At 44.2% G+C, this 17,575-nt stretch overlaps 1 protein-coding gene across 6 annotated transcripts in view; it reads left to right on the forward strand.

Annotated features, from left to right (window-relative positions):
- ERBIN (erbb2 interacting protein) overlaps positions 1 to 17,575 on the forward strand; it is a 766,777-nt gene that overhangs the window by 629,962 nt on the left and 119,240 nt on the right. For all 6 annotated transcript variants that reach the window (XM_069222872.1, XM_069222909.1, XM_069222899.1 and 3 more), the window contains 2 exons: positions 7,512 to 7,633; positions 11,039 to 11,212. In XM_069222872.1, the coding sequence (XP_069078973.1) occupies positions 7,512 to 7,633; positions 11,039 to 11,212 (296 nt within the window). The remainder of the gene's footprint in view (positions 1 to 7,511; positions 7,634 to 11,038; positions 11,213 to 17,575) is intronic.

Genomic DNA, 17,575 nt, shown 5'->3' on the forward strand with positions numbered 1-17,575 from the left:
GCAGTACGTACTGTGACGTGCAATAAAAGTGTCAAATGAATTTTCCCCTTTCTAATGTTGTATATATTGAGAGAGACACACACACTTTGTTACAATTTGCAGCCTTTGTTACCCTTCCATTCACCTGTTCATCCATCCTCTCACCCTCCGAACTTCCAGAAGCCACCTTCGCCCGTCTGTCCGCCCACTCATTGTCCTTCCAACAAACACCTCTGTTCATCTGTCCATCCACCTTCCCACTGTCTTTCAAACACCCATCTCCCTCATTGGTCCACCCATGCACTGTTCTTCTAACAACCATCTACATCCATCCTTCCCTTTACCCACCCATTGCCTTTCCAACCCCCACCTTCACCTGTCTATCTGTTTCCCATGCAGGTGTACAATATGCAAATATAAATATGTTCCTAATGGGGATTAAAGATAGGTGATATGCATGCACTAGCATTACAACCTTTTCAAGCTTTAAAATCGGCATATTCTGATGTTGTATGCTGAAGTCGGCATATCTTGACAGTGTATTTTGATTTAAAAAAAAAAAAAACTGAAGATGGACGGAATGCAGAACAAATCAAACATTCACCACCAGTCACAGATCTGGGTTTAATCCATCAGTTTTTTTGCTTGCCATGCCATTCTAGCTCAGACCCAGCCATATGCAAATCAGTCTTGACCCTGTTCCCCATGGGAACAGTCCAGCCCGAACTGCCAGGCCAGGTCCTCTCTGGACCGGAAATAAGCATCCTGGGACTGGTTTCAGGGTATCACCCTTCATCAGCCAGGCTAGCTTGAATCTGGTGGCATGGCAAGCACAGGACCCACGTCTGGGCATACCCATCCCACTTGGGGCGACAAATGCGAAAACAACAGAAGATGGACGGAATGCAGAACAGATCAAACATTCACCCCCGTTTACAGATCTGGGTTTAATCCATCAGTTTTTTTGCTTGCCATGCCATTCTAGCTCAGACCCAGCCATTTGCAAGTCAGTCTTGACCTTGTTCCCCATGGGAGCAGTTCAGCCCGATCTGCCAGGCCAGGTTCTCCCTGGACCAGAAACAAGCATCCTGGGACCGGTTTCAGGGTATCACCCTTCATCAGCCAGGCTAGCTTGAATCTGGTGGCATGGCAAGCAAGGGACCCCTGGGCATACCCTTCCCACTTGGGGCGACAAATGCGAAAACAACAGAAGATGGACGGAATGCAGAACAAATCAAACATTCACCCCCAGTCACAGAGCTGGGTTTAATCCATCAGTGTTTTTGCTTGCCATGCCATTCTAGCTCAGACCCAGCCATATGCAAATCAGTCTTGACCCTGTTCCCTATGGGAACAGTCCAGCCCGAACTGCCAGGCCAGTTCCTCCCTGGACCAGAAACAAGCATCCTGGGACCGGTTTCAGGGTATCACCCTTCATCAGCCAGGCTAGCTTGAATCTTCCGTCCATCATCCTTTTGTGTTGCTAAAGTTGCCCTAAGTGGGAACCGTATGCCCAGACGTGGGTCCCTTGCTCACTGTGCCACTGGATTCAAGCTAGCCTGGCTGATGAAGGGTGAAACCCTGAAACCGGTCCCAGGATGCTTTTTTCCAGTCCAGGGAGGGCCTGGCTTGGCAGTTTGGGCTGGACTGTTCCCATGAGGAACAGGGTCAAGACTGATTTGCATATGGCTGGGTCCAAACTGGGGTGGCATGGTGAGCAAAAGAACGATGGATTAAACCCAGATCTGTGACTGGGGGTGAGTGTTTGCATTGTTCAGCACTCCGTCCATCATCCTTCTGTGTTGCTAAAGTGTATTTGGATGTCAGCCTACCTTGACGTCAGCATACCTTAATGTTGGTGTATCTTGATGTCTGCTTATCTTGACGTTGGTATATATTGGTGTCTACACATCCTGATATGGGCTATCTATCCACCGTGGCATGTTTTTCCACTACAAAAATCGACTCCACAGCACACACAGTTCCACAACCAGCAATGCCAATCCAACCCACATAATTCGACTCCACACTACATACATCCTTCCACTCCACACTACATATATCCTCCCACTCCACTCTACATATATCCTCCCACTCCACTCTACATATATCCTCCCACTCCACTCTACATATATCCTCCCACTCCACACCACATACATCCTTCCACTCCACATACATCCTCTCCACTCCAACCCAAAGCACATATGTAAAAGACATTGTCATTTACACCAGTAGCTCTAACTCTCTCAAATGCGAGACCTATTGGCATTGCCAAAGCTTGTTTTGTATTACTTTGGATTTCATGTGTGATTAAATTGGGCAGGATCTTTTGTTAGCCAGCGGAAAGCGTCCCCTTTTGCAAGTGCTCACGAACACCCTCTACTAGCCGTTAATCATATTTCCCTGCCCCGGGATTTCACTGCTGACCCTTTGGTTTTGGAAGACAAAGTACTGTAAGTAGCAACTGTACTGGTAGTGCTTCTTGATACAGGGCATTTTTTCTTGACTGCAAATGGCTATCTAAATTTTGTCACTTGAAGAATTTCATGTCTTAATTTACTTTTTTTTTTTATTCATAGGCTTTTTCAGGCTTTTGTCACTTGGTTTCTACTTATCCCAGCCAAAACAAAGAAATTGCTAAATCTATCCCCAGGCCAAGATAACATTCTCAATTTTCCTGCTCTTATCTTCCAACTTGTCTTTTCTTAGTAAAATATATGCTCGTACTTCCCTCCCAGTTTCTGCTTACTTACTCCAATCCCGAGGTGCAGCAGCTGCTGTGAAGTACATGAGCATAGTGAATCAAGCATGTACCTGATCGAGGGGGTGAGACTGACTCAGCGAGAGCAGCGGCCCCTATGCAACTCCTGCACTGCTCAAATGCGGTCATCATGAGTCATGCCTGCAACCCCTAGACTGTGAACTCTGCCACTTTGCTTACAAGCCTGACTCCCATTGTGTGTCACGAAAGCAGTGGATCGTAGGAGATTTGGATACGTTCTAATAAGATTAGATAAGGCTGATTGGCTTCCCCGTTGGTTAGAAACAAACGTTGTGCGCTGCTGGGCGGCGGGAGAGCGCAGAAGCCAGCACTATCCGGTGTACGCACATGCACTAGCAGCCACTTGCCTGCATTTCCACATATACAAGTGGGGCCAGGCTTAGTCGTGTGTTAAAGCAGCTGGAAGTGCACAGTCGGATGCTGTCAGCGACTGCTTGTCTGCGCGGGCTGGGTCCGCCTTGCTCTAGGGACATCATCAGCGCTGTGGTGCTTGGCAGCTGCCAGCCTGTGACGAAATGTCTCCTTTGAAGCGTCCGCCCCTATCCGTCGCAGACCGCGCTCCTGCGCCCAGCAGCTCCTAATGCTCGGATAGGTCGGGACAGTCCATTTCTTGTATGTGCAGACTGAGAGGGCATTAATCGCTCACTGCAACATTTTTCAGCTTTGCCAGTGTTCTACCTCTAGTTTACTTTTGTCCCTGTAGTCAATGGATGGAATTAAATTCCTGCCCCATCACTGACCACCAGTCAGGCAGTCTACTATATCGACTTCATTATGTAGTTTGTGATTGTGAATAGGCCAAATAAAGAAAGAGTAATTATGTTATCTATGCACGTTGCCAGTTACGCTGCCACCTTAAAAAAAATAAGCCAGCACGAACCCACCATCTTCAGACCTCGCTGACAAAGGTCAGATGCAATATTGAATAGTAAATGGGACCTACTCACCAAATCTGGCCGGGTCAGTGACAACACGTTCATCGGGCGCTGAGGAGAGAGCCACCCAGGGAGCTCAACTAATGTGCTTGTTCCCTGTATGAAAGACTTTTAGAAGCAGGGGTACTTCAGTCGCACTGACAGTAGTGCAGTGTGCAGAATGTGTAGTGTGTCTGTTATGGAGTGCATTAAGTGCTCAACTTTGCACCTACATTATAGGCAGTAGACACATAGTAACGTGTTTTAATAGCACTTCAGATCACAGTTGAGACTTCTCTTAAGACCTGTATGTTGCAGGTGTTACGATTGCCCAATTTAAGGGTACATAGTGCTCGAACTCAGAAGGGTGGCAGGATGAGTTGGCCCCATAGGGGTACTAACTTGTGACGTGCGAATCGGAGCAAATGTCAGAGGTGAGCGCTTTGGCCTATTTTTCTGCACAGTTATGATCGTCTACTCACGTGCTTCAGTCGTCCAGCAAGTATTGTTCTTTTGGATCTTTACATGTATGCATGTGGCGGGAGTTTTTTTGTTTTTTTTTAACAGAATTCCTAGGTCGTACGCTGCACTTCCTGTGGTAACATTGGGCGAGGGTGTTCTAAGGTCACATAATGTCACTAACAATTATATCATGAGATCAGAGGGCATGTGCTGTCACTTCCACAGGCATTATAGTAATTCTAGGTCTATGTCCTGCTCAGTGGCTTCTCACAAATGTCTGAGGTAACTTTAAAGTTAGGCACCAATGCAGTCCTCTCAGGCTTTGGAAACCAGGAGAGCAGTTGACCAGTCCAGGAGAGATGCTGGGACTGGCCTCAACTCATAGCACCCTTAACACACCTGATGCGCAAACTCACGGCAGTCCGAGACAGCCCTTGCAAGCGGAATGCCACGGGGAGTGTTGTGTGGGCTAGATACTTCCATCCCAGCCACCGGCATCCTAGTCACTTGTATCTACAGTCATTCTGAATCAAGAGCCCTTTCCAAATTCCATGCACAGAAATTACAGTTACAAGGAATGCACCTTTGTTGTTCAGTGCCCAACTTGTGCTGCCTAATTACCACACAGTTCACAATTTACGTACATCTTTGTTTTTAGTTGGACCGGTTTCCGTTTGACCAGACATCGCTTTCAGTCCACTTCCTCCTCTCGGCTGCTTCAGTTGTTGCATGTCCCCATTGTTCGGCGTGCTCTTCTGAGGACAGATCCGTTGCCTGGTCATGATCTGTTTGTGTATCAGCTGCCTGACAATCATAGCTCTAGAAGACCTTTCAAGACTTCAGCTATTACTTAACCTCTTGGGTGTTCTTGTCCATATTATCTTCACTCCGCCGTAGAGCGCACACTGTTGTTTACTCATTATGTATTTACGGTTACAGCCATGAGTTGTAAACTTACCATCTAATTTATATCTGTTCCTCAGGACGAATCATTGGTTGACGGCCCCTATTTTCTTTTTCTTGCACATTTGGTTTCAGATGACATTGAGGCTCTGACTCCATATAACTGAATGCTATACAACCACCACCCCTGCTGGTCATTAATCTTCAGCTAGTGTGTCCTTAACATCATTAACATTTCCTCCCCCCATACACTCATTGACTTCAAAATCTGCCACCTGCCTGGCTATTGCGGAGAAGCTGCCTTTTGGCGTTTCAAAGGATTGCCCCCTTTCATTTATTTTCGATCTGCCGTAGAATAATGTAGAAACTCACTTGAGTTTTTAAGGCATCCGGTCAGGCTGTGGTAGGCACACTCCTGCACGTAAAGACCCTCTGTGATATCTACAGTGTGTGCTCCTTGGAAGGCACCTGGTTTTAAGTGTGTCTGTTTAGGTTTTTTCTGCTGCACTTGTGATTATGAAACGTTGGTGCTGCTGACATGCAGTCAGTGCCATCAGAAGGTTCGCTCACAGATTAGTGCCCTGGTTCTTCAGCTCCCGGTCTTGCCACGTGGCGTAGGCCATGGGATTTTCGCTGCTGGTTTCAGGGTGGTGGTTCCCTTTGCCTCTTAAACTTCATTATGGCCTTGGGAGCCCGAGCTACGGTGCTATGAGATGCCAGCTCGGATCTGCCGCAGGTGGCGGCTTCAGAGCACTATGTCTGGTCGCCGCCCACTGCAGGTAGACTATCAGGTATCAAAGCTGTAGAGAGTACTGGTATTATGCGACAGTGCTCCCGGAAAGGAAGGTGAACTTTTATCCTTCTTGCTGGGTTAATTGGAGGAATGCATTACTTGTAGAATGCGATGCTTGTTCAGTATGGCAGTGCTTTAAATCCCATAGCTGGTAGCATTCTGTATGTAATAGCTGGGGTGCATTGCTTGTGGATTCTGATAGCACCGACTCGCAGAACTTTTCAAAGCTAACCGCTTAAGAAATGTGGACCAATCTTGATTACGGAAGCAAACAGTTTTTTCATATAGACATGGCCACTGAAAATATGCTATTCTGCGGTCACTGATTTTTCAATTTAAATATGATTTTACCACATTTGCTACATAGTACATCATCATCTGCAGGAGCCAAAAACAGTTTCTAGCTCAAACGGATCAAAACATTCTAAATATGTAGCGAAGTGTTTGTGGACATGGGAAGGTTATTTTTAAAGGTTAACTGGTCTCCTTTTAATTGCTTGTTTCTGTATTTGGTTTTTACACTGGTACTAATGAGGAGAAATATTTGCCCATCAGTTATTACTTTGTGTAAAAATTACAAAATAACGAAGTAAAATTATTAAAAAAGTGTTGCCTTAGGCCACATTATTTAGTCAACCCCTGCCTTGATACTCTGCATAATTACAGCAGCCCTGCATATAGAACTTGATATTTATTTTACGGAAGCTGACAGTTGCTCACTTGGGCTTTCTTATTGCAACCTTGATGTTCTCTTGAAAGGCTGGAATTGTCGCTGTACGTTAAACCGTTTAACTGTATGGGACAGAACCAGGTTGCCTTATGTGATGGAGCGGTTTGTCTTGGTGCGCCGTAGATTGCAGTGTATTCTAGTAACGGAGTGTTGGCTTTCTCTGTGACTTTGATTTTCATAGAAACTGCGTAGTACCATCATGTTCTACCCTTGAAGGGGGACCATCCAATGAATAGAAAAGGACACGTTTTTATTTATTTTTTATTTTTACGCAGCGCTGCATGAATAACAATCACCAGCAGTAGTCGCTTTGGAACGTTCCTTTGATGACCTCGGGTGGGTTTACGGACATCTTGTGACATCATTCAGCGCATAGCCCCTTTAACAGGTGTACTCATAAAGCAGCTGCTTAAGTTTAAAACGTTTCATAAAAAGGGTGCATGTGAGCCAAGCTTTGTGTACTCTTTTATTTTCCAGTACCACTAACGATGCAGTTAAAATCCCATGGGTGGACGTCCTGGTAGAAAGCTGTTCTAGGTGTATACCCTGAGGAGGAGACTTTACTTGGTGGCTCTTCGTACTGATGATTTAAGCAAGCGCAGAGTAGTAGAGATGTGATATTTGCATGGTGTGTTTTGCGTATTAGAGATCTTGTGAAAGATAGGCTGTAGTGCACAATGGTGGGTGGTATTCATAAGAAGACCCGAAGGGGTTGCCTGCTGTAGTTTTGAGGAGGCAGCGAAGGGAGTTTGGCTGGCTCGGTTGTACTTTGTGCTTGTCTTATGCTGAGCCATCCCAGTTGCTGCTTGTCACTCCTTTCGCAGGAGCACTTTGTGAGCTTTGGAGGCAAGTGCATGGCCCATTCTCAGTACTTGACACTGACAGAGATGTAGTATGTGTCCTTTTCATTTTACCCAATAACACTGTTCCTAATTTTTGTTTCTTCAGTTTTGTTCGTCTCAGATAACGAGAGTTTCAATCCATCTTTGTGGGAAGAGCAGAGGAAGCAGCGTGCTCAGGTGGCGTTTGAGTGCGATGAAGACAAGGATGAGAGAGAAGTGCCACCCAGGGTTAGTGTCCAACTCTGCTTTTTTTCTTTCCCTGCATTGCTTAAAATGTTCTGAAACTTTTACAAACATCTGCTGTGCAGCATGAACATGTTTAGTTCACCTTAAAGAAGGAGTGTGGATCTATATCTTGAATGTTGTCTCACTTGGACCATCTTTACCCTCTTCCAGACCTCATCCTTTAAAATAATATACTACATAATTTAAGACATCCTTGTATTTTCGGAAAATATGAGAGCAAAGGCCAGGTGACTGACATTAAACTACATGTCTGCTTAGATGGTGGGGCGAACGCAAGTGTTGATTGTCCAGAGAAAAGAATAATTATACATTTATGGCACAAGCGAGGCTGCTTGCAGAGAAGTTAAAATATTTTCTTCTCTTGAAATACAATTCTAGAACAATGAGATGTATGCATTTGTTTTCCTTTCCTGACACTGTCGGTATGTTTTTTTTATTTGTTGAGGCGTTTCTGCGACTTTTGAATTAAAATGATAGTTGGAATCACCTATTTTTATTTCTTTATTTTGCGTCAGTCAAATAACCTACTTTATTTCCCAACAAGCAAAGTTTCTCCTCACCCGTTAAGTGATGCGAGAGATCATCTGAGGAAATGATTTACACATCTTGTACCACTTCAAAGTTAATACGAGCCCCCCTAAAATGCTTTTATGTGCTTAGTACCACATTCTACTGAAAAATCCCAGAAATATTACAAACACAAATGTATGCAATTATAGTGGAATTTCTGTCGCTAAAAGATAGAGTTTGGGGTTGGCTGATGGCGGTACCCCTGGGAAAGGTGAGACTCTCTGAATGAACACCCTTGTTTGCAGGGCAACCAGTTTCTCCACAGGGCAAGTTTTTATTCTAGGGAAAGAAAAAAGTTAAGGTGCAGCATCTTACAGACAAAAAATGATTAGGCGTGTTTTCCACCAGCAAAAAAACCTCACTGGTTTAGAGTTTAGTCAGTAAATCTGCTATTTTCATAAGACTGGGTGTTAGGCATTGTTGTAATAGAGATATTAGATACATATTTTTATAGATGAGTTGGAGTCTTAGTTATGGGAGGCTTCCGTGCATTATGTTTATATTAAAACTCTCATACCTGTTCTCAGTTAAGGATGATCTGTCTTTTAGTCATATGCTGACAGCACCCAGTTTACCCCACAAGTTACTTGACCTCCAAATCAGTATGGTAGTCTGTGGACCTGTTTCTGAAATAAACAAATGTGTGGCGTTGTCAGCATAGGTGTACATCTCAGGTCATCCCACGATGCGTGAGAGCCCACATCTTTGAGGCGCAGAAAGGAAGCAGAGAGGCTTGAAGAGGCAGAAATGCACTGGTAAGCAGGAGGTCGTTTAAGCTCAGAGAGAGCTTCTACCTGCCATGACATTTGCTACTACTTCTAAAAACGCGGTCTGCGACTCACTGAACTTTACAAACTGAATGTGTCAAAGTTGGTTGATCCTGGAGGCAAGGCTAATTTAGCTCATAATCTGAGTGAAAAAAATGCCAGCCTCGGAAAAAATGTGCTTAGTTTCCCCACTACTAATTTCATTGGTTAATAAATCACACTAACAAAGTTAAATTCCTGGGGTTTCCTGTAGATTGCAGCATGACCTTAGACCTCGAGGTTAATAACCTAATGAAATAAAAGCACTTGTCTAGCTTAAAAAATCAAATTTGCAATTCAACAGAATAATGCATACGTATATAAGCTACAGTCAACTTGGGTATCGAGTGTTCTTAACATTTTCTCCTGTTTTAAAAAAAATAAAAACGAATACCTTTTAAATAGAAAAGTGCCAGATGTCTCGAGTTACTATGAAAAAAGAATTCGGGAAGTTTGATTTACGTGTGACCCTGCTTCTGTTGGTTGGGAGGTAAACCCAAAATGTTGTCTACCAAACAGACTAATTTTTACAGGTACTTTATGAGAGTGACATTGTTCTTTCTCAAACATAAGATCGCCCACTACACTCCCCCATCGACATTAGATCTGAAGCAGTCAGTCCTATACTATGACCTTTGTGTGTTGGGACATATGGATGGACTCAGGTGGGCAGCGAGTGAATAAGGCTCAGCCTGTCCTCTAGGCCCTACATTGTTGTCCTTTGAAGTTATGTATTACATTATGAGTATTAATCCCCTCGGTGCCTTGGACGAGGTGGTTACGGCCGCTGCCGTGGCCCTCAGGCGCCAGGGACGTAACCACCTCGTCCTAGTACTGGCCCCAGCACTCCCCTCCCATGGGCAGGGATGGAAGGGAAATCACTTTTAAGGCCATTTCTGTCAAAATTGTTCCTCTTGGAATGGTGAGGGCTGCACTTTTTGGACTTTGGAACGCTGCCATGTAGAAAAATCCTCAAGACCTAGACACATCTGAAAATGAAACACCTTGGTCAGTCTGGGGTGGTGTGCTTCACATGCACCTCGCACCATTTTCTTACACACAATGCTCTGCAAACCTCCAACTTTGCTGGAAATCACAAATTTTCCCCACATGTTTGTGATGGAACCTTCTGGAACCTTCTGGAATCTGCAGGAATCCACAAAATTCCTACCACCCAACATTGTCGCATCTATACCGATAAAATTTCCACTTGTCAGCCTAAATTTTTTTTTTCAAACTGCCCTTCAGGGCCCGATTTGGTTCCCCCTCAATTTCGACATGTTTTTGGCTCTTCCCTGCCACAGGCACTTGGCCCACCTACACAAGTGAGGTATCATTTTTGCCGGGAGACTGAGGGGCACGTTGGGTGGTAGGAAATTTGTCCCAGTGCGGTGATCCCACAGAAATGTGGGAAAATGAGATTGTTTAGCTAAATTTGAGGTTTGCTGAGGATTCTGGGTAAGAAAACACTGGGGGATCCACACAAGACACCTCCCTGGACTCCTCCATCGGGTGTCTAGTTTTTCAAACATGTTTGGGTTTGGTAGGTTTACCTATATGGCTGCTGAGCTACAAACCCTATATATCCCAGCAACCAGAACAGTCCAGCAGACCTAACGGTATATTGCTTTTGAAAATCTGACATGGCAGGAAAAAGTTACTAAGTAAAATGTGGAGCGAAATGGCTGTTTTTTCACCCCAATTTCAATTTTTTATTTATTTTAGCTGTTATTTTCTGTAGGAAAACCTTGTAGGATCTACACTAATGACCCCTTGCTTAATTCAGAATTTCTTGTCTACTTTTCAGAAATGTTTAGCTTCCCGGGATCCAGAATTGGTTTCATACCCAGTTCTATCACTAACTGGAAGGAGGCTAAAAGCACAAAAAATAGTAAAAATGGGCTATGTCCCAGTAAATGCTTATGATTGACTTTGCATTCTTTATATTGTAATGTTTATATAATGTGCTGTGCACTGACCAATAAGTACCATCTCTCTTACATTTGTGCAGGAGGGAAATCTGAAGAGATACCCGACACCATATCCAGATGAACTGAAGAACATGGTCAAAACGGTGCAAACAATTGTGCACAGATTAAAAGATGAAGAAGCAACTGCAGATCATGCCAAAGATGCAAAACAAAACGAAGTTCAACAAGTTGCAGTGAAAGATGCAGGCATGAAGGTAAGAATCAGTGTCTACTCACCGTTGGAGATGATAAACCCAGTGGTATTTTGTGATAACAATCTCATATTCTTGAGCCTCTCCGTAAAGAAAGGGGTTGGTGCACAATGCTACAGTAGAATCCCAGCACACAGCAATTAATTATTTTCAATATATTGGTACTATATTATCAACTGTCCATTGAATAGAATGTGCAGATCTGGAGATACCATCATCATAACGGTATTCTCAAGTAGTACTTGGATTGTCCATAGTTTTATATGTTCCTCTCATTGACGGTAGGCCCAGCCGCACAAGTGTGATATCATTTTTATCAGGACAAGTGGTGGAATGCTGGGTGGTAGTAATTTCGTGGATTCCTGCAAATTCCAACAGGTTACTTAACAGAGATGCAAAGATGCATGGTTTTAGGCAGAGTTTGGGGTCATTGGGAGTAAGAAAACGTTGTGGGATTGACATGAGGCACACCACCCTGAAATCTCCCGGTTGTCTAATGATCAGAACTTTCTGAGTTTGATAGGCTTTCTTGGGTGGCCGTCCAGTCAGGGCCTAAATATCACAACTACCCCCTCACCAAATCAGGTCATTTTTTTAAAGGGAATGTTCATGTCTCCACGTTGTGTATTTGGACTTTTCATTTTGCAGCGCTCGGCCAGTCCACACAAATAGACTACTGTTTTTTAATCTGGAGACTTGTGGGAATGCTGAGTGGTAGAAAGTTTGTGGATCTCTTCAGATCATGGACATTCCCTCAGAAATGTGAGAAAAAAACTGTGTTTAGTTTTGTTTAATGTCTGGATATGGTAGGTTTTCGTGGGTGGCGGCTGAGCTACAGTCCAAATTCTACAGCAAACTCACATTGCAAAAAAAAAAAAAAAGAGTTTAGATTTTGCTGGGTGAAATGTGATAGCTCCAGGTTTTGTTTCGGGGCACTTTGTGTCGTAGGCACAAGGCCCTGCAAGTGTGGTACCATTAGTATCAGGAAACATGTGGCAACACAAAGTAGTAGAATATTTCTTATTACCATTTGGATTTATCTGCTTTTGGGGATTTCAAATGTATGTCAGTGTGCAAGATAGAAGTCATTTTTCAAAATGCAGTCCAAATCACATGAGAGGATAGGTAACAACATCTTTAAAGCTGTACAAACTACTGCTTCAAAACTCAGTGTTTTCTATGCATGTCAGAAATAAATATGTGTCCTTCATGCCCATTTTCCATTCTTTATATTTTGCCTTATGAATCGCTCTATAGTTTGTATTGTGTTTTTTTGGCGAGCCTACAAACTGTGTGTGGGAAAGTGGAATTTTAAGTGGTATGGCTGGGTAGCCTTACCATGTAATATTAGCAGAATACCCCAATAACAATCCTTGGATTCACACCAGTAAATCCTTAGCTCAGTCCTGGCAAAGTGGCAAAGAGCAGTCCAGCTTTACTGGAGGAACATGTGTTAAGCATTTCAGAGTACCATTATGGATGATAAGTAATTGACACTACTCAGTAGAAATCCGACAAGAATTTATAAAAATAGTGTATTTATCGTACTTTAGACACCAAAAGAAAAGAAATAGCATACATCTAACCGTAGTTATAGATTTTAGAAGCAATAATAAATCTCTGCAAAATAATACATTAAAAATATAACAATGCTGTCATCAGGAAAAAACACTTCTGACAATCGGTCACTTTTGAGGTCAAGTTATAATGAACTTTTCCAGGGGTTTAGTTGTGCAGACCCCAGGACCAGGCCACAACAGTCAGGAAACAAGATGAAAAAACAAAGCAGGGACCTAGTGGCAGAGGTCGGATGCAGGTTGCACGGTGTTCCCTGTAGTTGCAGTGTCGAGTGTGGGGGTTAGTTACCGGGCTGGTGACCTTGGTAGCGGTAATCCGCATGAAAAGCTTCTGGAATTTCGCTTGTTCTTGAGGGAGGGAGGTAGCAGCCTGAAACTTCGGAGCAGGCGAGACTACAACTTCCACAATGGCACCGGACCACCTGCATTTAGCCATTTCCATGGTGGGCTCAGTGGCCAGCGATTCTTTGGATCCGCTGAGTGTTTTTACCTGCAGTTTACAGGGGTATAGTGCCACTAGTTGAGGGGAAACTGAGGGTGCTTCTGGCTTCCATAGGGATCCCTCTGGTTGGGAGTGCCAAGTTTGAGCCCAGGTCAAGGATCGTTCATGCAGTTCCAGGTCTGTTGCCACAGGGACAGAGTATCTGTCTTTTGCTTTCGTGCTCTGGGCAAAGTCATGTTTTCGGTGACACGGTTCTCCTCTTAGTCTTTCTTTGAAGTAAGATGTTCAGATCTGATGTTCTGGTGTCAGAGGTCTCTCTTAAATTCTATATTTGGGGGAGATAAGGATATGGAGACTTGTAATCAAATGGGCAGCTAGCTTCTGCAGCTAATTTGCCCCGGAGGTGACCACATCTGGTGGGGTGGATCTCTTTTCCACCCAGAACTCAATATTCTACCACTCCTATAGATGACAGAAAACTGCATTTAGTGTGCAGACTGGGCTGCTCACCCTGGAAGTGTGGTCAGCCTTCTGGAGGTGTACACCACCTTACATAGCTAATTTCCCTCCTGTCCAAGAGCAGATGTGCGTGGGGGATGGGGGGCTGTTTCCACCTTTTGGAGTCAGACCAGATGCTTATCAGAGGCAGTGCAGCCTTTGAAGCTCACCTCCTTGATGTGCCCATTCACTATCCTGCTTGGAAGGAGGGAGGCGTTACCTCCTTCCTACCCAAGCTTTTGTTTCCCATTTCTGAGAGTATTCACACTGCCTGGCAGGAGGTCAGAATCATATCCTGGCAGCAGCAGGCGTGGGAAAATGCTGCTGGTCAGCCAGAGGAGAGTGAAGCTGTAGTAAACAGTTGCATGGCATGTCACCAGATTCGTGTCAGGAGTGAGAAGGCATGTTGTTTGATACCAAACATGACATATTTTAGTGGTACCATAACAAAGCATTTAGAAGCCCCATTATGTTGGGGGAAAAAACGCAAATTTGGTGTGCATACATTTTGTGGAAAAATAAAAAAGCGAGTGGGGGGCCTTAACACTGAAATGAGGGTGAGAGAGCCCTATCCGTCAAGGTGTTAAAAAACATGATGGTAAACTGTTCACATCATTCTTCAACACCAAAATATATGATATACGTATCCTTAATTAAATACATATATCACATAAGTAAACGTAGCTATTTGAACTGACATATTTATGTAAGACATTTGTGCCACTGATATTCTAGCTGCTAGTGAACTGCAGCAATAAAATAAATAGCGTTTTTGATTAGAAGCATTGAACAAAAAACTTTCAGTGACATCGGAGCCTGTACCATGAACTGTACCCCTGATCCTCTCCTACTTTTTATACAAAGGATAAGAGGGTAAGATTGGTTTAGTGCTATCCCAATGTTAAAACACTCAAAACAGGCATGGACTGGAGGTTGTCTGACTTAATTATGTTACTTTCTTAGAGGTGAAGAGATTCTGGCCTATTTATATTCATGGTTAAGTAATTGAACTTTCCCTTCATTATGATAAGCTGTCGATTTGACAAGCATGGCTGCCATCCATTAAGCCTTTTTGTTTGATGAATTTGGATGATCAAGGATTTTAAGGGCGCTTTCTTGTTTCGGGATGAAGTAACCCTTACGTGGACGGAAGCTATTTTGGTGCCTGTTGCCTAGTCAATAACTTAATAGTTTCAGCAGTTCTACTAGTTCTGGTTTAAGGTGAGGCTGCAAACATACCTTGTTCGGTCTCCTTTAGTATTCTTCAAATTTGGTGTACTTCAGTGAGAAGACAAAGTCTCTGTGCGCTATATTTTCATATTCGCTTTTGTTCTGTTCCGATTCATGATATTTACAATTACTTGGCCTGAGTCGTCATTAAGTTACTTTTCTGTTTTTTATAGCAGTATTCTTTTTTTTTTGCTTGTTCTCTCTTCAGCACCTCTGTCTCTTGCCGCTTAGATTATATTATTACTTTGTGTGGCTTTTCACCTAATGATTGCTCTTGTTAAAGTATGTTTTTTCTGACAAGGGAATGTCTGTTTTTACATATTTAAGTGTTTTTGATGGCGGAGTGTTTTTTTCAGTTTTGGCGCCTGCCAGTGTACTAGCAGAGAAAAAGTATCCAACATTTCCTAAATTTTCAGACTTCTAGGTCAACCAACCAGGAGCGGCTCCTCCACGAGGGCAGAGGAGCGTGAGCTGCCACCAGCAGCGGCAACCGCACAAACTTTACAAGGAAGCGATAACAAACAGTGTTTGTTATAGTTTCCTTATAAAGGAGGGGGGCCACATGGGTGACGTGCTCTGAGGGGGGAGTGCTCAGCAATCCCTCTCAGAGCGCATGTGTGTCTCGGGCCAGCCAAACACACGTGCACAGGGCTCTCTCAAGCCCAGCAACACTGTTGCTGGGCTTGAGAGCCTGCACAGGTTCCCAGTCTGCCTGGGAGCGCCCTGGCGGGGTGCTCCTAGCCAATCGTGACGATTCTTTGAGCAACATCAGGATTGGCCGCAGGGCAGGCTGGGAGCCTGTGCCTGCAGCCAGCAGAGGAGTGGCACGCAGCGGCGGAGCCAAGATAAGTTTATTTTATTTTTTTTAATGTATTACTATTGCCACCCAGTCCACCTTTAACACCCGCGAGCCGCGACTGCAACCAACTCGTGAAGGCAGCTATGTAGTGCGCATCTAGGGGCAGTCACTAATGGTACTCTTGGTGTAGGAATAATTAAGGTGCCAGCTAACAGAAAAAATAACTTACAGAATGTTATAGAATGTCACAGTGTCTTGCCAGACGTACTAGTATTTAATTTATGTGACTGAAAGGCTAGAACAAAGGTCTCTTACCTGGTCTTACTTAGACTTGTGAGGTGACAGTCAAAGATTCTGTGTTAGTAAGTGTGACAGGGCTATCAATTTAAGAGTCATGAACCTTGTGAGGCTTCATTGATACATCTCTAAATCATACTCTGGAGATAGATGTGTTGGCTAATTACTGAGAGGACTTCGTCAAATAGAACTCTTCGCTACCTACATAATCAGATCTATTCGGCACGGGGAAAGAACTACATTGGGTCCGCTCCTAACCAAGCACACGTCCTTTTAGAAAATAGTATGGGAGGCATTGTCCTCCTCAACCAGTTATTTGAATTTGGAGTAGTGATGCTGAAATTATTTGCTGTTTCTCCTCTTTAAGAGCAACTGAAAAAACGAAAGTTAGTATACTTTTGGTTAAAGTTGCAGTACAAAGCACACTGTTTTTTAAAATAATAGTGCTAGAGTGTGTCTCAGCAGCAGTGTCAAGGGGAGGACGACGGGAACAGAGGGGGGGAATAAATAAATAAATAAAAAACGTACTGTTCATTGCTTTCCTCTTCTGCCGCCTCGCTCGTCCTCCTTTCCTCTTTTGGTGTCCTAGCATTCGCATTGGAACTAAGTATTTAGTAGGAATCGACCCATACTAGCTCCCTGCATATAAGGCCGACCCCTCGCTGGACTAGCGGTCCAGCGAGTGGTCGGGCTAGGTGCACAGCAAGCGCCTCCTTAGACGTAAGTGTGACTATAAGGGGACACTCCCCCTCCTGGAATCTGAGGCCAGTAGCCTTAGATATTGGGGCCTCCGCTAGGTATTTCCTTGCCACAGGTAGGCCCCTTCAATTATTATTTCCTTCCCACTCTCTTATTGAGTGTGGATGTTTGTTTGTGCGTTGCATGACGTTTAGGGATCCTAGGCCCAGAAGAATGCCCCAGACCTTCCTTGGCTCATTGTAGAGGGCAGAAACATGTCGGCTATTTTTTAGATAGGTGACCCAGTGAGTCCTTACTCTCACCTTGGTGTCCCACCCTTGTTTTTAATACACCAGCAGACACCACTATTGAAAGTGTAGATTACACACCAGTAGCTGACTAGCTGTTTTTATATCTTCCCCTAGCTTAGCTGGATCCCACTAACTCCAGATAAAAAAAAATAATAATTTACGCACTCCCTCCCGTTCCTTTAACGGTGAGGTTGAGTCCGCCCAGGTGGCACTGTCCTACCTGGGTGGGGCTAGGTGGTCAAATGATGGAGCATGACACTATATAGTGTGTGAGACCACCTAGTCCGTAAAGGAAATACCCCCTCCCCCTATCCATCACCACCCCACAGTACTCACACTCCACGTTTTGACACCCAGTGAGGTCTAGGAGCCCCTGGATAACCTCCCGTGGTTATAGCTCCGTATCATTAGTGAACCCCATACCCTTTTGTGTTTATTGGCCTGTGCAGTTTCTCCAGTCCGGCTATGTACACAGCCGAGCTGGAGAAACCTAAGTGCGCATGCGTGTTTGGATGGCCTTCTTAGACCATCCAA

Source organism: Pleurodeles waltl, chromosome 1_1 (genome assembly GCF_031143425.1).
Source record: "Pleurodeles waltl isolate 20211129_DDA chromosome 1_1, aPleWal1.hap1.20221129, whole genome shotgun sequence".
In the NCBI taxonomy this organism is placed as follows: domain Eukaryota; kingdom Metazoa; phylum Chordata; class Amphibia; order Caudata; family Salamandridae; genus Pleurodeles; species Pleurodeles waltl.